The 24007-nt window shown below is 40.8% G+C and overlaps 1 protein-coding gene across 3 annotated transcripts; it reads right to left on the reverse strand.

Annotated features, from left to right (window-relative positions):
- Positions 1–585: 585 nt before the first annotated feature.
- Positions 586–22858, reverse strand: LOC149323291 (CIMIP2 protein GA14893-like). 3 transcript variants are annotated; one of them, XM_089510699.1, is made up of 6 exons: positions 22753–22858; positions 18672–18874; positions 14785–14951; positions 10569–10782; positions 6451–6538; positions 586–804 (listed from the first exon to the last, which is right to left on the reverse strand). In XM_089510699.1, exons 1-6 carry the CDS (start codon positions 22782–22784, stop codon positions 708–710), a joined length of 801 nt encoding a protein of 266 aa, XP_089366825.1. In that variant the 5' UTR covers positions 22785–22858; the 3' UTR covers positions 586–707. The 3 variants fall into 3 exon arrangements, with proteins under 3 accessions (XP_089366825.1, XP_089366834.1, XP_089366844.1); XM_089510708.1 differs by lacking the exon at positions 6451–6538 and having other exon boundaries at positions 590–807; XM_089510718.1 differs by lacking the exon at positions 6451–6538 and having other exon boundaries at positions 593–804.
- Between the last annotated feature and the right edge of the window lie 1149 nt (positions 22859–24007).

Consider the following 24007-nt stretch of genomic DNA (forward strand, 5'->3'; position numbering starts at 1 on the left):
CATTCATAAGTCTGCCCACTGTCCTGTCCTCTAGGGCAGCTTCAAGGAGATACTTGTTTCTGCTTTCAACCAACAGCAATTTGTTGTTTCATTTAGACAAGGAGCTATGGATAGTTTCAACTATTTTATCTGAACAAGCCAGGATCATTAGCCATGGCTTGAGGTTGGCTTCTCAGGCTTCACAACAAAATTTATCTCCACATATGTGGATGACAACTCTCAAAATCCACCATCCTTTTTAGTCCATATCTGAAAGGCACCAAGTTAGAGGAGGTTGGTGGACATTAACTGCATAACAAATCTCAGTTAATAGTAAATAGAAGCATGTACTTCCAGTTTCCTTGCACTAGAAAAGTATAAAGGTGAATGTTCAGGCCTGGGGTTCATTCAAGTAACATAGCCATAATATAATGTGTCCATTATATTGTGTGTGTCTGTGTATAAGAGGTATGTAAATGCATACCTTTCTTCCCAAGGAATATTGAACAGTGACAAGAAAGGGAGACTTACTTTTGATATCTCAAAAGTGTTGAAATACCAATTAGTGTCAGCTCAGCCCTAAAGGAAATTATCTTCTGTGTACAGTCATGTTTCTTAACAACAAAAGCCAAAGTTAAATCATTTTAATGTGTTTCAGAAGGGATTGGATATGCTGGTGCCAACTTCATGTGCAAGATTTGATAGGTCACATATTTCTCCATCGTCAGTCAGTTCATGTAAGAGCAAGCTACAGCAACTTCTTCTGTCTTTCCAGAGACTTCCTTGTGCTTGTGCCCCAGGTCTTTCCAAATGAGAACTTGTGACCTGCTTTTGAAGAAGTGGAAGAATTAACGGGCAGTTTTCTAGAGCTTTAAAAATGTGGTAGCTTATATTAACAGTAAATAGTTATGGAGATATAGTTCATTAATGACTAAAATAAGTTTACAAATTCATCACTGGAAAATTTAATGAATTAGGAAAATTATTTTAACCAAATGGTTTTCAGGCAGCGTAGTTTTCCCTTGTGCAGCCTGCAACTAATATACATGAAAGGGAGCATGTGTGAACTACCCACATTTATATTTATTTGCTAACTGACAGTTACTGGCTCCCCCCCCCCCCCCAAAGTATTCAGGGTGATTTATGAGCCTGTACAGATAGGCCAAAATAAAGCTGCTTCAGGTCACTTTGGAGATAAGTTGTTTAAATGAAGCATGCATCCTAAGAGGCCATGAGCTGCACCAAAGCCAAACTCCAGTCCTAATGATTGGGGCACAGCTTTGGCGCAGCTTCTGGCCTCTTAAGATGTATGTGTCATTTAAACAGCATACCTCCAAAGTGACCCAAAACAGCTTTATTTTGTTCTGTCTGTATGGGCCTTTAATAGACAGTTCACCTCAATCATCAGATTTGGAAATGTGGACAATCATGTGCCCACCCCAGTGTTGCCAGCTACTGCCATTCCTGATCTAATGCCTTTGCTCTAAGGCAGGGGTAGACAACGGCAGAAAGCTAGGTGCCTGTATTTGCTCCCAATAAGATCTTGGAGGTCACAGTCCCCAATACACACTAATGGAAAAAGAAAAAAATGTATGTCCCCAAATGCCTGATGGGGGGACGTAAAGGCATTTTGTGTTATTTTTTGTCCCCTCAGGCCATTTTAGGCTCAAGAGAAGCTTTTTTTTTTTAACAAAAAGTGAAGGGAAGTCATTTTTAAGGCCTCTCCTGGGCTTAAATTGGCCCAAGAGACAAAAACATCCTCCTGAATGGTATTTGGAGGAGTGAACATTTTTTTAATAATTTGAGCAAGAGAGGCACATTTTGCTCTAAGTGTTATCACAACCTGTGTTATATTTTATTATAATAGTTATGGAGAGGCCATAAGCATGAATCTGGGAAGGTCTGTTGACTTCTGATTGTCACACAGACCTCATAGCATGTGGAAAGGATCCTTATAACTTTATAGCTGTGAATGTTGCTGCTTTCCCACCCCATGCCATGTGCATTTCCTCTTGATAGTCACAAAGACACAAACTCAAACATTAAGCCAGTCTTTCTGCTAGCCCCCCTATTATACTTTGCTACACCTGATCCTATCCCAAACTCCCTGGAGTTGTCCTGATCTTATTCCTGCTTGATTACGTTAACGTCACCATCATCAAATTAAAATATTCCTTTTGTAACTCTGAAGTTAAAACCATCAGCCAGGAGGAATCCCATTGTTTTTGGGATTCCTGGAAAATCATAAACTGCTTCAAATCAAATTCAACCCATAAATACCCCTGGTTGGACACTCCTATTTTAATCTCGATTGGAGGCATGCTGTTGTATTCTAGCCAAAACCCCAGAGAATGCTAGCCAAATTCAGCCCCAGGTAGTGATCTGAGTGCAATCGACTGCATCTATTTCCCAGAGTGGAGCCTGGCTTCTGGAACTGATAAGCATTGCCCATTGTAATCATTTAATTTGCTATCCACTATCACCTTTTTTATATACCTTAGTTCTTGTGTGTGTGCATTTGCCTCTTGTTCAAATGATTAAATTGCATTTTACTTAGTACTCTGGAGTTCTTGTTTTTCAGAACAGATATACAAAGGCTTATGATTCCGGCTTTATGTGAACTAAACCTTCTTGGTGCTCCATATTGAGCTAAATTAATTTCCCCATTGAATTCAATTTTTGGATGCCCTCTTGGGACCTTCAGCAATTTAGGTAACGTTTTGAATATTTCTGAACTAGGGGAAGGTACATTTTGCCCACCCTTGCTCTAAGGACTCCTGAGACAGGCATCTGGCTGGGCAGATACTCTGGAGAGGTCCATTAGGCAGTCTCCAGTGACAAATGCCACAGCAAGACGGTTGCTGCTATAGCAGCTGACTAGAACAATTGCTAACATCTATGTAACGTCTCAGGAAATATCCATGACTTACAGGTGGAACCATAGTATCACAGGGCTTGATTAACAGCATTCTGTCTGCAGAAAACCCCATACCTGGCAAGTCTCTCCATAGTGGCTATGCAACCTCATGGTGATCTAAGTAGTCTCTAGGGTCACTTTGTACAAATGTCTTGCTCAGAGGAGGAAACCCTCAGAATGAGGCAACGGGGCACAAAGAGCCGAGACGGGCAAGTTGGGAAGAAAGAGGAGAGATATCCATGTCCTCCCAGCCTAGGTAGTGAAACCTGGGCACTAACCCTGGTAATAATAGTTTAAATGAACAGACATAGGGGGAAAGGGGGTGGTGGGCAAATGACAAGTTTGTGCAATTATTCTGGACAGCAGAACAAGTCCTGTGCTGGCTGCACTGAATAATCAACAAAGCAAACTGGAACCTCACTCCGTCTTTCACTGACAGAACTGGATTTGCAAACTCTCCCCTTTTCCAAAGAACTTTGTATTTTGGCCAGATGTGCTAGATGCAGATTAGAAGAGAAGTATTTTAGTTAGTTTCATTTCGCTCTACCCACATCTACTCCTTTGATCTAAGACAAGTATTTCCTGCTAGTAGTGTATGCGTTCAGACTGAAAGTGCTGCTGGGAAAAGATATGAAGGTTTCTGGGTGCCTTTATCTTCCTGTTGTGGCTGACTGTGTTGACCTTCATGTGTTCAGCTACGGGTGGAGAGCCCTTAGCTCTCCAGATGTTTTGCACATCAACTCCCAGAAGCTTCAGCAAAAATGATTGTGCCTTGCTACGTTTTACATGCAAAACATATAGCTTTCCTACATCTATGGAGGCAGGAGGCACATAAATCACTGGAATGTGAACATTACATTTCCTTTTCCCTCCAGCCTTGTTTGGAAGATGCTTTCTAGATTTAAGCAATCCATAAACTGAGACATTGGGGGGTTGGATTAGGGATTGAAGCACAATGTAAATATTTCAGCTCCTTGTCACACTATACAATTATACCACTGTGATGCCATTTTTAACTTCCATGGGAACATCCTATGAAATCCTGGAGCTTGTAGTTTAGGAAGGCACTTGTGCTCTGTGGCTGAGGATTCTGAATACTGTGCAAGACTACAAATCCCAGGATTCCATATGATGCAGCCACTGTAGTTAAAAGTGGAATCATAGCACTATAATTATATACAGGTTTGAGTTTCTCTTATTTGGAATTCCAAAATGCTCCAAAAGCCACTTTTTCATTGGTGGCTCATTGCTTTCTGATGGTTTAATGTACACAAATGTGGTTTCACACACAAAATTATTACAAATATTGTATAACTTTACATCTAGGCTATCTGTACAAGGTATATATGAGACATAAATGAATTTTGCGTTTAGACTTGGGTCCCATATCCAAGATAGCTCATTATGTATGTATAGGCAAATACAAGTATTCCAAAATCTAAATCACTTTTGGTCCCAAGCTTTTTGGATAAGGAAGACTCAAGCGGTAGTATGAAAGACCCATTGGACAGAAGCTGGATTAATATCTGGAGAATCTGAAGAATAAAGCGGCCAGATCAGAATTTTGCATCTTATGTGCATAGGTGAGGTGGCTATACTGCTGTATGTTGAGAGGTTCATCTGCAACATTTTGGCTGATGCTTGGTAGCATGGCTGGCCTTGCAATTAGGCAGAGTAAAACAGATGTCAGAGGCTGCAAAAACACTGCAAAAATTATCCAATTTGACACCACTTTTAACTGCCAGGGTTCAATGCTATGGAATTCTGGGAATTGTAGTTTTGTGAGACATTTAGTCTTCTCTGTCAGAGAGCTCTGGTGCCACAATATACTACAGTTCCCAAAATTCCATAGAATGGAGCCAAACTGGATAATTTCAGCAGTGTGGATACAGCCAGAGATGAGGGATGGACAGTTATAAAATCTATTTCCAAATTGCACAGCTAGTATATTTGGAAAGAAGCCAAGGTGATTTGCCTTGCACTCCCTAAGCCAACTTGATATTCTTAGGTGTATCAAACAATGTTGTTCCACAGCTGAAGAATGATTCAACTAGGAGTCTGATCAACCTGTCAAATAGGATTTCATCTTTCACCTTAGACAGCAATCTGGGTGCGCTGACCCAGCTCTGTTTGATACTCCTCCTCCTCCTCCTCCTATTATTATTATTATTATATTTTATTTATAAAGTGCTGTAAATTTGCACAGCGCTGTACATAGAATGTATAAAATCGATAATAATAATAAGACCTGCCAGTGGCATACAGTCTAAAAAATAACAAATGCATATAACAGTAGATAGTAATACAAGCTAGAATAAAATAAGCAAACAACAGGTTAAAAACATCAAATAACAGACATCGGGTCAAATATGAGATGTCAAACAAAAACAGTCACACACTACCTGGAAACGCTTCCCTGAACAATATAGTCTTTAACTCAGTTTTAAAACTGGTTAGAGAAGTGATGAGCCACACTCATGGGGGAAAAAAGGCTCCAGGAGTGAGGGGCAGCAAGTGAGAAAGGACGAATCTGGGATGGGGCACTGGAAATCCTAGGCTGGATCAGGAGACCTTAACTACCAGAACAGAGGGAACGGGTAGGAATGTAAGGAGAGAAATTCAGATAGATAAGGAGGGGCCAGCCCGTGCAGGACTTAAAAAGTCAAGAACTGAGAGTGGTATTAAACCAAGTTAAAACACAATCCAATATGCCACCAAGGTTTAGGCTTTGGAGGCAGGTAAACTTCTGTTCCTTGATGAGATTTATGTTTCATTCCTGTTCAGTTTGGCAATCGACACAATATTTTATTGGGCCAGTTGGTGAAACTATGTCTTGTCCAGGAAGCAGCACTAGTGCCCAGAAAACATGACCCTACAGATAGTTTCACCAACTGGCCCAATAAAATATTGCGTTGATTGCCAAACTGAACAGGAATGAAACATAAATCTCATCAAGGAACAGAAGTTTACCTGCCTCCTAAAGCCTAAACCTTGGTGGCATATTGGATTGTGTTTTAACTTGGTTTAATACCACTCTCAATTCTTGAGATGCAGCTGTTTGAGGCAAAGGAGGTCCCCTACTTCACAGAGCATCCTCTGTGGTTGAGAGATGGGCCCCTTGTTTCCTTTCCTCTGAAGTGTCAGTCATTGAGTTGCCTTTGTAGTCCTTACACTAGTTTGAGACTTGCAAACCGTGAGCTAAATCTGTCTCCAAGCTGCACAGCCAACATTTTTGGGGGGTAAGCAAGACAAACCTGAAGCAGTTTTCTTTATATGAGAATTTCCAATTCAAACTCCTTGTTTTTCTCTCTTTTGTGTGCAATATTCCTTTTTTGCAGTGGTTAGTTTGTTCTTTCTGACATAAGACTGTGGCAGAGCTGGAGCAAATGTGTGTGTCACATCTTTAGACAACTCACAGTGTACTCCAATTTGTATGAAATTGAGCTGCGTTTTGTACACTTCAGGGGAAAATATCCTAGATAGTTAAAACTAGACCTAGCTTGACCCAAGTAATCAATATGTTTATTTTGTTTCCATGTAGTTACTTAACCCACATTGCTTTGGCTGCATTCTGTGCTCTTAATTCCATCCACTGTTGGAACGAAGCCTCCAGGACCCTTTCCAAATTGGACTTCTGCTCCTCTGTTGAAAAAGGTTTCCCACCCCTGAATTAGTGTTGCGAGGAAGGCATTTATAAAGGCTTGTTCCTGTCATAACAAACTGGCTTGGCATTTATGTCCAAACCAAGCATTTGTGAAGAAATGATATTGTATCCTTTTCATAAATGGAAGAATCATAGGGAAAATTATATGGCCTTTGGGCAAAATGTCACCAAGACAGCAGCCACTGTAAGAATCTCAAAAAGGAAAAAACCCCAAGTCTCCTGAGAACATTCATGTCAAATAATCAGTAGCCCAAAGGAAGCTGATTCCTTTAGGAATATTCCAGGCCCTTTCTCTGAATTCTCTAACTCTTGACATTCAAAGAAAAATATGCATACAAAGCAAAATGACATACAAAGCAAAAAGTGCAGACCGTTTTCTGCCCATTTGCTCTCTAAGAAATACATATGCTTCTGCAGTCCTGTGTTTTGGCCAGTCACCATTATGATTGTGGCTCTGCAGATGGTGCTGAATTGAACATTCCAGCCAGACTTAGCCGGCATAGCCAGTTATGCAGGATGATGGAAGTTGCAGTCCAATAACATTTTGAGCCCCACAGGTTATCCAACTTCAGTGTAAACATTTTGGGACAGCTGCTAAACACTAGATCTATATCTTTTTAACATTTATAACATGGTATACATAATTTGATACAATTAGTCTTTAGCACGTTTCTAGGTTTTGATCAGCAGTCTTTGCAGATAACCATATGCTGTCCCTGTGTAACCTTTCTCTCTTCCTCTGCAACATTTTTGGCAATAGGCCTGCAAATCACATAACTAGTCCAGATGTGGCTTAAAGCAAAAGATTAATTCCCTCCATGAAAAAAAAATACTAAAGATAATCTAAGAGTCAGTCCAATGTCATGCTAACACAGACTTCTCATGCGATGGGACTTTCGCGCTCTCTCCTCCCTGCTGCCACTTTCATCACCACCTAAACTTCTGATCTAGAGCAGATTTTGAGGGCATGAGGGGAGCTGAGTGAGGAGAGGAAATTAACACCCCTCCCCAATTTTCACCTATGGAAGCCTGTCTGACAGTGGAATGGTACCATGGCATCTAACAAGATAAGCGGGGCCAGAACTCCAAGATCCCCTGTTCTCCATTGCTCTGCTCAGATCCTATAATTTCATACCTCTGACCTCTCTGTCTATTCATCTAGTGTAGGGTCTTCCTCTCTTTCTACTGCCCTCCATCATTCCAAGCATTATTGTCTTTTCCAGTGAGTCATGCCTTCTCATGTTGTGGCCAAAGTACGACAGCCTCAGTTTGATAATCTGTGGCGGGATACAGACGGGCAAAAAGGGGTGTATTCATGACGTCATGAAGGTAGAGCCTTCAGACGGCCCTTACCTGAATGCCGTCATGAACACGCCGCCTGCATGCCCCAAGCGGGAAGAGGCGGCATTAAAAAAGTGCTGCTTTTTTCCGCTTCTTTTTGATTTGCGGCGTACGTGCGCAGCTCCGTATGTAAGCTGCTGCACCGGTACGTCAGAATTGCTACGCCGCAAATATAAGTTGCCCGTTTAAAAGCTCCGTGTCAGCTGCGTCGCATAATGAGTTGGGGTCTTGGAACATGCGCAGTTTGCAGTCAGGCTTTAATTGCAGCGTCCGCTGCCATGCAGCTGTGGAAGCTGCGGCACAGCTGCGGCGCATTTTAAGGCTCGTAACCCTAACCCTAGAGCTCCATGTGCGCATGCGTTGCTGGAACCGCGGGAAGTTGTAAGTTTTGCCGGCGGATGTTTTGGTTGTAGAAAGTGATAAGGGAAAGTTTGGAATTTAAAGTGACCCCCTACACACATTCCTGCGCCATTTTCACCTGGGAACGGGCACAGTTCGACTGCTCCTGGCACAGCTGTGCGGCGACTCCCCTTTGCCACCAGGTAGGATGGCTCAGCCATCCACAAGCACCCCGAAAAAAGGCAGGGGGACGTCTTGGTCTCATGCGGAGACGGCTGACTTTATAGCTATATGGTCCCAGCCAAACATTCTGCAGAAACTGGAGCAGTCCTACCTGAATGCTGACACATATCGAGAAGTGGAAGAAGCCATGAGAGCTGCTGCACCGGTACACCAGAATTGCTACGCCGCTAATTTAAGTTGCCCATTTAAAAGCTCCGTGTCTGCTGCGTCGCATAATGAGTTGGGGTCTTGGAACATGCGCAGTTTGCAGTCAGGCTTTAATTGCAGCGTCCGCTGCCATGCAGGTGTGGAAGCTGCAGCACAGCTGCAGCGCATTTTAAGACTCGTAACCCTAACCCTAACCCTAACCCTAACCCTAGAGCAACATGTACGCATGCGCTGCTTGGAAAGTTTGGACTTTAAAGTGCACCCCTACACACATTCCTGTGCCATTTTCACCTAACAATAAAAACCTCTAAAACTGTAAATATTTACATATGTACAAGGGAGGTGATGGGGGATGGCAGGGGGACAGCGGTGGCAGCGGCGACAGCTGTGGCTGTGCATTGCAGATTCAGCAGGAGCGCGGGGACCAAAGGAGAGGAGGCATCCATGATGCTGGTGACACTGGCAAAGTGCAAGCGGACAAGGATGCCAACACCAGCTGATCACCAGCTGGCAGGAGACCACCATTGTTCTTGGGCAGAGCGGGGGGGAAAGTTTTAAAGGGGCTTGGGCGCTTTAAATGTGCCCATAGGCTTTCTGCCGCCGCTGCTTAGCGCTGCAGCTGCGCAGCTGCGCATCCGCCAGCCGGCAAAGGAAAAAAAAAAGGCGCGGTTTGGGCCGCCCGTGCGGAAGCTGCCCCTTTCTTTGCGGCGTCCTCCGAGGTGGCGGTATAGAAGCTACGGGTCTGAAACGGACCCAGGTGAGGCGTCTTCACTGCCCCCCGTGTGGAAGCCCCGACACCTGAAGCACGCCCCCGGGGCGGGCGGTCTGGAGGCTCCGTATTCAGCAGAATACACCTCCAAGACGTCTTCTCCTGCCCGTCTGTATCCCGCCTCAGTTTCCAGGTAGAGTTCAGGCTTGATCTGTTAAAGGACCCATTTGTTTGTCTTTTGGCGGTTCACGGTATCCTCAGCATTTTACTCCAGCACCACATCTCAAATTAGTTTATTTTCTCCTTACCCACTTTCTTCATTGTGCAGCTTTCATGTCTGTACATGATGATAGGGAATACAATGGACTGGATGGTTCTATCTGTAGTGTTCAGTTGTATATCTTTACTCTTTAGGATCTTTTCTAGCTCTTTCATGGCTGCCCTTCTCATTTCTAGTCTTTTGATTTCTTGACTGCAGTCTCCGTTCTGATTGATGTTTAATCCAAGGTATGGGAACTCTTTTACTTTGAGGGCACAGGGGGGAGTTGTGTGAGAAGAGGAAATTACTCCCCCTTAAAGTCCACCAAATTTTGAAGTAGGTGTCTTACACTTCCTATACGGCACATGGATGCTTTTGTCCAACGTGGAATACCCATATACAGTTCAAAGTTACAGAACTGCAGTTGGGCACCAGATTTTATTGCATCTGCAAGATGACCTTTGTGTGAGGATGCACGTGCACATCTGGTTTTGTATTCAGTTGTACATTTCATGTCTTGGTTCAGTTTTGCAGCACTGTCATTCAACACAAAGGTCACATAGCAGAATTAATGCATAACTCCACCTGCAGAACTTTAGAGTACCCAACCTCAACCAACATCTGATGTGCCGATGTCCTGTGCATCTGTGTGTGACCCAGCATGTGGAACAGATAAAAAAGGCATTTTGCCAGACTGAGCATTTCAGTTTTCATTTGCACTTTATCAGTTCTGCAAACCACAATTCATTAAAAGATTGCATCTACATATTTACTACCAGCAATGTTGTACCTTAGTTCATTGTTTATAACTGGAATATTAAAGGGGTAAATGATTTGACTTGAACTAAGAACAGAGTTTATTTCCTGTTTTGGTTTGAAACTACTCTAGTGAAACAGATTAAGATTTTCAATGTGGATGGCTTAAAGCAAACAGAATCATACATTTAGAGTGAGGGGAAAAAGAACATACCTGGGATGTAACCCGTGTAATTTGGAACAGGGACCCAGTTGCTTTGGTATATCAGCCTGCTTTGTTTTTTTGGAACAGTATCTCTCTTCTTGCGAGCTAATGCCCAGGTTTCATCTGACTTTTGTACTTGGTCTGCTTCTGGCATGGTGCTATCCGATATCTTCTTAAATATATTTTTATCAGCAGGCAGATGCAGTGACGCCAAAGATGAAATCTATCATAGCAAATCACAGAGGGTTAAAGAATGACATTGTGATCTCCTATCCACCAATTACTCTCAGCTTGAGAGAGAGACTGCATTGTATGTGTTGCCATAAAAAAAGGAAATGCCTCAGCCAAAAAGGACAAAAGGGTTTGCATCAAATTTGCATAGTTTAATCAGTAATGTCAAAATGTAATTGAGATAGAATCATTATAATTTAAGCAGAAATACACTTTATTGTACCACTGTGGACTGAGGAAGACTGACACATGCATTGATTACATCCCATTTGGACTACCATGCTCTCTACATGGGGCTACCTTTGAAAGTGCTTGGAAACTTCAGTGAGTCCAGAATGCTGTGGCCAGAATGCTTACCTGAGCCAGTCATAGGGAGCATATAACTCCCTTGTTGGAACAGCTTAACTGGCTACTGGTTCATTTCTGGGCACAATTCAAAGTGCTGGTCATGACCTATAAAGCCCTATACTGCTTAGGTCTAGACTATTTGAAGAACTGTATCTCCCCATATGAACCTGCCAGGATACTAATATCATGGGGGGGGGGGGGAAGGGAGGCTTTCTCTCTGTCCCACCACCATCCCAGGCTCACTTGGTAAGGATACAAGAGAAGACCTTCTCAATGGCTGCTTCCACCCTGTGGAACTGCTTTCCATGGGAGGCTAGACTGGCCCCCTCCCTGCTGGCCTTTTGATGGCAGGCTGACGTTTTTATTTAAGCAAGTCTTTAAAATATAAATATGTCATGGTCGTTTTTATATTGAGTATATGTATCTGTCATGCCTTTTAACTTCTGTTACATTTTTAATGTAATTTTATATCATTTTAGATGATTTTAACTGTTTTGAATTTTATTGTAATGTTTTTTAAATCTGTGAGCCACCTTGGGTCCCTTCGGAGAGACAGGCAGCATATAAATTAAATAAATAAATAAACCCATTTCTTTTCCCATCCCTACTTCAAATCACTCCTCAGAACATCGATATTTCATAAAGATTAAGGTTCCCATGCTAGGTACTGATGGGAACTGTGGCCCATGCTCTGGAAATTTATGAAACACCTTAAAGGCAAAGAGGTGCCTGATATGTTGGTCCATGTCCTCTGACATTACACAGATGAAAGCGAGGACACACTGGCCAAGCAACATCATCAAAATAGCAAAAAATTGTTAACAAAGAAGAAGAAAATATGTAGGAGATGCTGTGTTATTGTTGTTAGTTGCCCTTGAGTCAACCTCGGCCCTTGCAGACCCCATGGATGAGATGTCTCCAAGACTCTCCATCTTTGCTCAGGTCCTGCAGGCTCAAGCCCATGGTCTCACTGGTTGAGTCCAACCACCTGGCTTGTGTTCTTCCTCTCTTTCTGCTGCCTTCCACTTTTCCTAGTGTCATTGCCTTTTCTGATGAGTCTTTTCCTCTCATTGTATGACAACTTCAGTTTAGTTATCCTGGCTTTCAGGGAGAATTTGGGCTTGATTTGTTCTAGGACCCATTTGTTTGTCTTTTTGGTTGTCCAAAATATCCTCAGTATTCATCTCCAGCACCACATCTCAGATGAGTTGATACTCTGTATACTTTTTTCACTGTCCAGCTTTCACATCCATACATAGAGATGGGGAATACAATGGCGTGGACCATTCTAACTTCAGATGTATATTTTTACACTTTAGGATCTTGTCTAGTTCTTTCTTAGCTGCCCTTCCCAATCTTAGTCTTTTGATTCCTGGAATAGATATTAATCTTATTCTGTAAAGCACTTTATTGAACACACACACACACATGTCTTGAAAATTTAAAGTCCTTAAATCTTGCTCCAGAAATATTCTTTGCATATGTAATCCAATACTAGTTGTCTGTGGCTATGATAAGAAATTGAATCCTCCTCTGTAGCATTTCCTTGCCTGGTTACCACGAAAAAATCCCTAGTCCTCACAAATAGCCACTGCAGTTGCTGTTTACAAGAAAGTGTTCAACTTCATTGACACTTCCAACAGAAATTATGATTCCCCTAATCTATTGATAGTAGAATGCTAAACATTGTCATTATCATCATTGGTCTCTAATCTACTGATATTAGATTGGCTCAAATGTAATGCAAAACATGGTTTGAAATTACATGAATGAGACCTTTGTTTGCACATCTGTTTTTCTTTCTTTCCTTGCATGCTGTGTTGTTGTTGTTGTCAGCTGCCCTCAAGTCATCATCAGTTCATGGCAACCCTGTGGATGAGATAGCTCAAAGATACTCTGCCCTCAACTGCCCTGCTCAAGTCTTGTAGGCTCAAGCCTGTGGCCTTTCTGGTGGAGTCTATCCATCTGGCATGTGGTCTTTCTACTGCCCTCTACCTTTCCCAGCATCACTGTCTTTTCTAGTGATTCATGCCTTCTCATGATGTGGCCAAAGTATGAAAGTCTCAGTTTAGTCATCCTGGCTTCCAAGGAGAATTCTGGCTTGATCTGTTCTAGGACCCATTTGTTTGCCTTCTTGGCTGTCCATGGTATCTTCCATACTCTACTCCAGTACCATGTCTCAAAATGAGTTGATTTTTCTTCTGTCAGCTTTCTTGCATCCATACTTTGTGATGGAGAATACAATGGCTTGGACTATCCTCACTTTAGTGTTAAGAGTTATATCATGCACTTTAAAATCTTGTCCAGTTCTTTCATAGCTGCCCTTCCTGTTCCTAGTCTTTGTCAGATTTCTTGCCTACAGTCTCTGCTCTGGTCTATATTTGATCCAAGGTATAGGAACTTGACTATTTTGATTGTGTAGGATGAATTCTTGTAGGTCTTCCATTTTGTTTCCATAATGTTTAGCATTAAGCTTACCTTGGCACTTTCCTTCTTCACCTTCTTCAGTAATTGTTCCAGGTCCTGGTTGGTTTTGGCTGGTATTATTGTGTCTTCGGCATATGTTAGGTTTCTAATGTTACTCGCTCCAATCTTCACTCCTCCTGCCTCTGATTCTAAGACTGTTGTGCAAACAATATTTCTGCATACAGGTTGAGTAAATAGGGTGATTCTCTGCAACCTTACCTGTTACTGATTGGAAACCATTCTAGTCTCCGTATTCTGGTCTAATAGCAGCTTCTTGTCCTGAGTAGAGGTTAAACATCAACAATCAGATGCTGTGGCACTCCCATTCCTCTAAGAGCAAGCCATTGCTTTTTATGATCTGTGCAGGTGAAGGCTTTGCTGTAGTCAATAAAGCACATGAGGATTTGCTTCTGTAGATTTCATGCTGTCTGATTAGTGACTTTCTGTATTTGTCAAATTTTAATTTGATACTACCTCTGAACTGGCAAACTGGTTTGTCCTTGCTCTGTAAACTAGGAAATGACACAAGGTTTAAATCATGTGCTGGAATACTGCTGGAACCTTACATCTTTGCAAGTGGACTTATGGCTGTGGGAATTAGAACTATGCACTTGTGTAATGTCCATGTCCAATAAAGGGCCACTGTTGTGTTACTAAGCAGAACTAGTGAAGTTCTTGATGCTCATCAGTTTACAATGCACATTGGACACTCTTGCTGGTATCCTGCTACACATCTTTGCAATTCATTAAAGGGGTTCCTTAGCAGTTCTGCTATGTAGCTTGTTATATGTAAAGTCATATAAGAGACAGGATTTCAGCAAATGTAACAAATCTTGTTCTTCAGAGCTCATGCAAAACTGTTTGCCACTTGAAATGCAACATTCAGCTGTTTCCCCCCCCATACCTGAGAATTATTTATCAAATAATGGGGGCAGGGAGGAGAAGCACATCTCATAAAACTCCATCACGTAATGCTTTAAATCTTTGCATAACAATTGGATCGGCTCAATTACTTACGTCAGAGGTGCTTCTGCATCATCAAAGCCATAAGGGTCAGAGTTAATGAATAAAACAATAATAAATAAATCATGGAATAAATAGCGATAGATTTTTCTGGTATATAATAAAGCCAAAGTAATAGTAGTAGCAGTAGCAGTAGTAATGCATATAACTCATATACCACAGCTGTCTCATCTTTTGGCTGAACTGGAGTGAGCTCTCTGGCCTTGCTTGATTTTGCTGGAGGTTTTAAATCTCCCTTGGCCTTTTTAATTGCCTGAACAGCAGAAGTTGATGAAGGATCACCGTCATAGATGAGTCTTCGATGTGCCTTTGTGGGTAGGCATTCTGAAAATAGATGGAAAACAGTGTTCGCTATAGTTCACAGAGATCAAAACCAAACATGCATTTGAAATCAGGAAGGAATTGCTTTAATCCTAGATAATAAGGCTTAATGCTGGAATTTCATGCTTGGTTATAATCTTAAAAAGGCAGACAACTCAAAGTATTGACGTCTTTTTACTTCTTCTTTCATTTGCTCATTAAGATTGGTAATTTCAAATGTGCTTTCCTATTAGCATCAAGTGGCTTTGCCGTGACATTGGAAATGCACTTTGCATTTGCTCAGTATTGGGAATATAATGAGGTTATGTTTTTACGCTCTTTTTTTGCATTTCAAGGAAAGTGAGATTGAACTCCTGTACGATTTTGTTAGGAGGATTTGGAAGGATTTATTTCAACAGGGTAGGTGGCAGGGCAGAGCATGAACACATAGCTATTGAATTTAGGGGGAAGAGAAACCCTTTGTCTCTCCTGATAGATTTTGGAATTTGTGCAACAAAAATCTATTTGAAATAGCAGTGGCTATGAAAGCTATTCTGCTGGTTAGACTGGGGTTAGACACAAGTGGGTACTTATTTTAGCCTACTATTAAAAGGGGAAGGGGATAAAAAAAAACTTTGCAAGTCAATTCCCACACATCCCTCTGTTTATGTATACAATGAATACCTGGACTTCACAATGAATTGAAGTGAATTGAGCATGAAAGTGAGATGGTTTTGAAGCCATTTTTAGAAGAATCCCAAATTACCCCACTAGGCTCAGACCAAATGTAAAATGACATTCAGCTTATAAACAAAGGTTTATCAGACTGACAATCAAGCATTATGTTCCCTTGAATCACAAGCCTGCTGCAAAAATTCAAGAGATTATTAAAACAGTTTTCTAGAAAACCCAAACTAGGAATTTGTGTCTTAGATTCTGATAGCAAACCAGGATTGCAAAAACAGTTTGATCCTGATTTGTAACCTGGAATGGTTGCCCAAATAGAAATCAGTTTTCTAGTTCGGAGGTAACAGGAAACTCACTTAACAAATCTCCAAAGTATTGCATTAAGGTAGACGAGAAAAGGGAGGAGAGAAAACAACAAAAGTGTCTTCAAGCATAAAGCCTGACCTCAATATGATAAACCAGTGGCATCACTAGGGGGTGCAGGAGGGTGTGGACACACCAGGTGACACCCTAAAAAGTGGGTGACACCACTGCTCCTCAAACCTCTACATTTTGGCAGAAATGGACTGTGGCATTCAGCTGTATCTCTTTAAAATGCTGAAGAGAAGGTGTGAGGCTCAGTGGGAAGAAAAAGGAGATCCCCCAGATGTTTTTTAAAATAATTAAAATTTCAAATCTTAATTTTTAAAATTAAAAAAATTAAAAAATTAAAATATTCTTTACAAACATCATATTTTATCAAATTTTCACTGTAACCACATCAAGCTATGCATATGTAAACACATTTATTCTGTGTGTATGATATTGTAATTTAAAGGTATACATTTTATTTTGCTAGTTGTTTATGTCACAACTATTATACATTCATTGATGTATGAGAATTATGATTTATAAGTAAATTAGTACAAAAAATGACTAAGGATTCTGTATGGTGTGGTATAGGAGGAGTTCAATGGTGGGGGTGACACCATGAGTTACCACACCAGATGACACCAATTCTCGTGATGCCAATGTGATAAATCATGGTATATCAGGCCAAGATTGTCGTGGTGTGAACTTGGTCCTCAGGTTTTGGTTTCTCCGCAGATTATTTTTCTTCTTCTAAAGACAAGCACTTTGTAGATAGCACAATCTGTGAAAACAGCAAACTGTGTGTGGAAACAGAAAATATATCTGGATACTGACAACCACAGAGAAGTGGAGTGAAAAATGGCGGGAGATGAAAGAGAAGAGAACCAAAGACTGGTTTAAATATTTGGCAATTTAATAGTTAATAAGCAGTGTGAAACAGCCAGCATCGTATAGTGGTTTGAACGTTAGACTGGGACACTGGTAGACCAGGGTTTGAATCTCCTTTGTCCTGTCATGGAAACCCACTGGGTGAGCTTGGGCAAGTCACACTCTTTCCACTTAAAGCAAGGCAATGGCAGACTTCTGACAAAACCTTACCAAGAAAACCCCTTGATAGGGTTGCCATTATCCAGAAATAGCTTGAAGGCACACAACAACAACAACAACAACAACAGACTCTGGGCTCACATTTTCAGAGTTTGGTAGTCACATATTAATTTTCTTGTATGTCATTTTCAAATGTAGTGGTATTTGAGTTTTTGTTCGTGGACATAAAGTGGTATTTAGTTTGAAGATGGACACTTTGGGAATTCATTAATACGTTCTCATCTTTCTAAGACTCTGAAGCACTAAATCTTTAGAATTCTGTTGTTAATGTCAAAATTGCATTCTAAACGGTGTGTCAAGACTTTGAAGCATATGCTAAATCTCAGTATTATTTTGAACGCCCTTAGGAATCTTCTGATCTTAGACTAGAACTATAAGCTCTGTTGAAAATAGAAATATCTCTGGAAATTGGAAACTACTGCAAATTATCCTTCCTTCCCTCATAAAGTGTAGACTCACTTACCCTATTGTGATATCATCACATTTTGCATTTCACAAAACTGTAAGTGTCAGAGTTAATTCATAAAATATTGGTTTCAATAGCTTTGGCATTCCATTAATATGGTATAATAAAGTAATGCAGCTCAATGACTAAAGAGGGACTTAGCTGTACAATCAGTTTAGGTAATCATGCATGCGGCTCCATCATTGGGGTGCTGTCCACATGTGTTAGACTGTCATCTATAGCCAACATAGTAATGAGGGCTATTATTGTTGTTTCATGCTTTCAAGTTGTTTCTGAGTTATGGCAACCCTAAGGTGACTCAATCCCCAGGTTTCCTTGGCAAGATTTGTTCAGAGGGGCTTTGCCACTGCCTTCCTCAGAGGGTGAGAGAGTGCACATGCCCATGGCCACCCAGCGGGTTTTCATGGTTGAGCAGGAATTTGAACTCTGGTCTCCAGAGTTATAGTCCAATGCTCAAATTATTACACCGTGTTGGAATATGGGCAAGATCTAGAACTTTGGTTATTATAAGGTTAATGGTGAACTGCTGAGATGGAAATGGCCTTCAGCAGTATTTACAGCGGACCCTTGTTATACGCTGGGGTTTGGTTCCAAGATCCCCCGTGTATAACAAAATCCGTGTATGCTCAAGTCCCATTAAATATGACATAGCAAAATGGTGTCCCTTATAAAAATGGAAAATCAAGGTTTGATATTTGAAATTTATACTTTTTGTGAACATTTTCAAACCGTGTATGCTTGAATCCATGTATAAAATATCTGTGTATAAGAAGGGCTGGACTGTATTATCTTATTCAGCTGGTGAGCCTTTATAAGGTTAGCTTTCTATTGTGACTCTCTCTCTCTTAACCTTTTTCCTTTTCCACTATATTTCGTCTGCTTCAGTATAGTTTTGTGTCTTTTCAGTCTTATTGTTTCAACAGTTCGGTCTCAGTGAAGACAGGAATTGTATTTCATCTAAAATCTAATATAGTTTTTGGTGGTGACTCTATGTTATACTTGGTATTGATCCTTAAAAGGCAATATCTGTTTTTGGGTTTGGTTTTTTTTTTTTTTGCAAAGAAAGGGATTTCCTCTTTTCTTAATTTGCATTCTGAAGTGAATTTAATAACTTAATTAGGATGAGTCTTTACCATAGGTGTTGTATCTGTCTTCTGGTAAGTGTTGCCCATGTGGCTGTCTGCACATTCTGCTGAGAAGATACCTGTGTCCAAGTGTGTCAGCTTCAGTATGGCTCAACTGTAGCAACTCTGTCTGGTGGGCAAGCAGTTTTCGTATAGCATTGCCATAGGTTTCTCCAACTATGCTTTCAAGTTTTGGAATAAAACCTGTATACCTGGGGAAGGGTGTGGGGAGACAGAAGCCAAGACATATTGCAAACATCCTTATGTTAAACAGAAAGTTTTGAGTAAAGCAGACAACACATATCAAGGAAGCAGACTATGGTTTTCAGCAAAAGGATAACAGATTTTCAGGCTCAGACTATAACTATAAAACAAGGAAGAACCATTTTGTCACGCAAAGCCCATCTGTGAAAGAAAACTATAAAACAAGGAAGAAATCCAGTTTTTAGACTGCCTCAAAAGTAGCATTTTCCCTCCCAGATTACCCCATGATTGTAAAATGTGCAAAACAAAAACAGACTCTCGTCATATACCACAATTTCTCCCAGCATTGATGTACAAGTGTATGTTGACAGTGTGAAACATAAACACCCAATGAGACATGGGGAGACTAATAATGCCAATGTACTTTATGAAGTTGTGTAAGGACAACTCAGAATACTCTGTTACAATCAATGTGGTTAAAAACGGGACAAAGAAGGGATATCCCTGTTATTGTTGATGCTAGAAGTATCATTTGTCCCCATGATGTCATTTTCATTGCTCCAGTTCTTTGGTGAAAGAACATGAAGAGCAGCCCTTATGCAAGAAGGCTGATGTTCTAAGTTTATGAGTTGTATTATTAGAAGAAATAACTTACCAGTAAAAAAAGGAGGTTAACCAACAGGAAACTGTATTCACCCCTGAGGTCCAGGAAAGGAACACCCAGCTACATCACAAAACCTACAACCCCTTTCAAGAGGTATGCAGTGATATCACTCTGGGCCGTGGAAAAGATGACTATGAAATCCTTTCACTCTCCACCTCCCACACCCCACATCCCTTATGAAGGTCTGTTATGAATGCTCTGTGTTTCCTAATTCTTACTCTGTTAAGCACTTGCTGTCTCTCTGGTTCTTAAGACTTGATGTTTAGTGGCCATTTGTCCCTTTCCCCTGTAGTGTTTGAATGATTTTTAAATCAGTTTTTCAAGTGAGTAATATTTATAGGTTTTCCCGGCAGCCTTATTGACACTATTCGATCTGATTTTGCGTTGTAGCCTTTGACTGCTTTTGCTTCATTTCTCCTTAGTATGGACACTACCCTATTTCTTTGTGTCTTTTCATTTCTTGAGTCAAACACTGTGTACTTATCTAAATCAAAGTGACCAATTCTTGTCCATTTTAGATCCCTCACCCCTAAAATTGCTATGTTTGTGCGTTCCATTTCCTTTTTTACAATGTCTAGTTTCCCCTGGCTCATGCTTCTCATATTCTGTGTTCCTATAACGTGTAGTGCAGCTTCAGACAAACTTTGCCTTGTAGAACATGTCTACTCTTTGGCTCCCCATCTCTGAATTTATTTGTGCCCTTGATCAGCTCTCTGTTGCGATCTCCCAGTATTGCTGGCGAAAGGGTCTCGCAAGGAGAGTCACCTTTGCCTCCCTTCGCACAGTGCTAACATGTGTTAGCTATGGTGTCACGGCTGTTCTCTTTGTGAGATCTTACATCAATGTCACCCACTACTACTGCTGCTGCCCAGTAGCTGGTTGTCCCTCTATTCCATGCACCCCCTTGTTTTTAGACTCCTCAATTCATCCTCTTTATTTTTCTCAGATACTTCAGTTGACATCAATCCATCTCTCCCCTTTTGCTCTTGCCCCTTGTTCTTCCTCCCCTCAATGATGATTCCCTTCCCGCCAAAAAAGAAGAATTGAAAGATTCTATGAAGGAGACCAAGAAGAAATTGACAATACACCAACACAGGACTTCAAACTAATCATAGGTGACTGGAATGCTAAAGTAGAGAAGAGTCAAAAACAGTAGGCAGATTCAGACTTGGCATAAGAAATAAAGCAGGAGAATGACTGATAGAATTTTGCAAGGACAATAATCTATTCATTGCAGGTACCTGCTTCATACAATCAGAAAGGAGACTATACACATGGGCATCACCAGATGGTCAATACAAAAATCAGACAGACAATATAAATGAGAGCAGAAGATGGAGAAGCTGTATTCTTGAAGCCAAAACTGGACCAGGTGCAGGGTGAACAGACATCCTCCTTTTCCGGGGCATGTCTTACATTTAAGCCTTCTGTCAAGGAAGAATTCCAAAATGTCCTCCATTTTGACCATGACTATGAAGCATTTATATGAGTATTTTTAGCTTTTATTTTGTCATGTCCTACATTTTTCAGTGTCTTGTCCTCTTTTGCTGTTATGACATCTGGGACTGTGGTAAAACCATGAACTACTTATATCAAAATTTAGAATAAAGCTGAAGAAGAAAGTAAACATTATCATCATACAAAAATATTATCCAAATAATATCACAATGGAATTTACAGGCAATGTAAAAAAAACAGATTTGTGTTATTAAGCATAATCGACCAGGAACCAGACGAACTATGGTCAGAAGCCAGGGACATAATCAAGGAAGAATTCAAGAAGACACTTTTGGTGACCAAAAAGAAAGAGAAGACGTAACGGATAACAGAGAAAATCCTTCAAGCAATAAAGAAGAGAAGCAAAACAAACAGAAGTTGGAACAAAATCAGAACCATGAATGCAACTGTTCAACGACTAGTATACAGGGATAAAGAGGACGACTGTAAAAATCAGTGCAGTGAAATAGAAGACAACAATAATGAAAAGGAAGAATGAGAGATCTCTTGCACAAGATAAGTAGACAATTAGGAATGGGAAAAGAACTAGAGAAGATCCTAATGAGTAAAGATATACAACTGAGCACAAAAGTTAAACTCATCCAATCCATTGTATTCCCCATCACCATGTATGGATGTGAGCGTTGGACAGTGAAGAAAATGGATAAAAGGAAAATAAACTCAATTGAGATGTGGTGCTGGAGAACAGTTCTGAGGATCCCATGGACAGCCAAAAAGTCAAACAAATGGGTCATTGAAGAGATCAAGCCTGAACTCCACCTGGAAGTCAAGATGATTAAACTGAGGCTGTCGTACTTTGACCACATCATGAGAAGGCATGAATCACTGGAAAAGAAAATAATGCTAAGAAAAGTAGAAGGCAGCGGAAAAAGAGGAAGAACACAAGCCAGATGGATGGACTCAATCAAGGAGGTCACTGGCCTGAAGCTACAGGACCTAAGCAGAGCAATGGAGGATAGGGGGTCTTGGGGATCTCTCATGCACAGGATCGCCAGGAGTCAAGGTCGACTCAAAGGCAGCTAACATCAACAAAGAAAAACGACTACCTTTTCTCATATGAACCCGCTCAAGCCCTGAGATCAACAAAGTTTGTTGTTGTGTCTCCAAGTCATTTCCAGCTTATAGCAACCCTATCACAGGATTTCCTTGGCAAGATTTGTTCAGAGGAGGTTTGCCACTGCTTTCCTTTAAGGCTGAGCAGGTGTGCCTTGCTCAAGTTCATCCAGGGGCTGAGCAGGGATTCGCACTCTGGTCTCCAGAGTCTTAGCCCAACACTCAAACCTCTACACCACACTGCCTCCCCTGATTAACAAAGTATTTGTGTTTTACTTTGTTTTCTGATTCATTTCCATGTGGATCTACCCTCTAAGTATAGATTATTTTTAGTAGAAACGTCTAGTAAATTTTCCATGATCAACAAGTATCTGTGTTTTAATTTGCCTTCTTTTCTGATCCACTTGCATGTGTATCCACCCCTAAATATAGATCATTTTTACTAGAAACCTCTAGTAAATTTTTCACGATCAACAAAGTTTTAATTAATTTGTTTTCTGATCTATTTGCATGTATATGCACCCCTAAATATAGATCATTTTTACTAGAAACTTCTAGTAAATTTCTAGTAAATGAAACAGATCTTGATTATTTTTACTGGAAACTGACTTTGACAGAATGCTAATAATCCTGTAAATCTTTAGTTCTTACCCTGGTATGTAGATAGGAGTATAAGAAAGCATTCTCTTGACTGATTCAAGAAATGTTTTAAGTATTTTAGATCATAGGCTTCAAAGGCAGGGTTGTTCCTTCACATTTCAAGCTCAGCCCAGAAATAAGAAACGTCAAGGGTGCCTTGGGCTGACTTAGCTTGTGTAGTAGCAACGTGTGGTCACTTAAGTTTTGTCACCATAGCTACTCAAGTCAAGCGGGGTTAGAATAAATAAAATAGAGAAAAGGTAGCACTGCCAACCTGTACGACAGATTGTCAACACTACAAGTTGATTTACTGAAACAGGAGAGGAATTTCTGACTAGTGCTCTGAGGTTCTAATTCAAACTATGTTTACTTTAGGAACATGACTAACAGTATGTGATTTATATGGCTTATAAAACCTGGTATCTGGGCAGCTGAATCTACGTTACTTGAGTACAGTCAGCCCTCCGCGTTTGTGACTTTGACTTTTGTGGATTTGGTTATTTGTGAATTTGATTAATACGTTTTCTCTAAGAATCTCTAGGTCCTTCAGCGCAACTCTGCTGGAAATTGACCACAGAGTTGTGTTGGAGTAGAGAAATCACTTCTTTGGGTATTTGTAGGTCCTCCAACATGATTCTATGGTCAACTTCAGGTAGATGTGTTTTTTTATTTGAGGTTTTTCCACTTTCACAGGGGTCCTGTGCCCCTAACCCCAGCAAATGTAGAGGATCCACTGTACTCCCATGGACACTAAGGAGGAAAAGGGCAGACTACTGAAAGAAAAGTTTTTGTATCTAAATATTACCCATCCCACTTTGGTAGGATGATAAACTGGAAATAAGATCTCATGTGTTGGAGAAAGTTCATTCAGATAGAAATGAACTGAGATTAATACTTTGAGATCAGCTCTTCCATAAATACGATTGATCAACTGCAACTTATAACAAGGAATACTACATGTCATCTATGAAAAGGGATGTTGTAGCACCTTTGAGACTGTCTAGTGACAGCCAGCGTGACATAGTGGTTTGAGCGTTGGACTAGGACTCTGGAGACCAGAGTTTGATTCTCAGCTCATCCGTGAAACCTGGCTGACTTTGGGCGAGTCGCATGCTCTCAGCCTCAAGGCAAGGCAATGGCAGACCTCCTCTGAACAAATCTTGCCAAAAAAAAACCATGATAGGTTTGCTTTAGAGTTGCCATAAGACGGAAACAACATGAAGGCACACAACAACAGCTGAAGAAGTTGTAGCTTTCATAGACTTGA

This window comes from Sceloporus occidentalis, unplaced genomic scaffold (genome assembly GCF_023333645.1).
Source record: "Sceloporus occidentalis isolate IW3139 unplaced genomic scaffold, rSceOcc1.0.p SCAF_1, whole genome shotgun sequence".
Classification (NCBI taxonomy): Eukaryota; Metazoa; Chordata; class Lepidosauria; order Squamata; family Phrynosomatidae; genus Sceloporus; species Sceloporus occidentalis.

What these genes read in the sequence shown, in the direction of transcription:
- LOC149323291 (XM_089510699.1), bottom strand. Translation starts at nt 22,784, where the DNA reads ATGCTTTCTTATACTCCTATCTACATACCAGG. An exon ending in ACTCCTATCTACATACCAGG is followed by an intron (nt 18,875 to 22,752) that starts GTAAGAACTAAA and finishes ACCCTTCCCCAG; the next exon opens with GTATACAGGTTTTATTCCAA. An exon ending in TTACACGGGTTACATCCCAG is followed by an intron (nt 6,539 to 10,568) that starts GTATGTTCTTTT and finishes CTTTTTCAACAG; the next exon opens with AGGAGCAGAAGTCCAATTTG.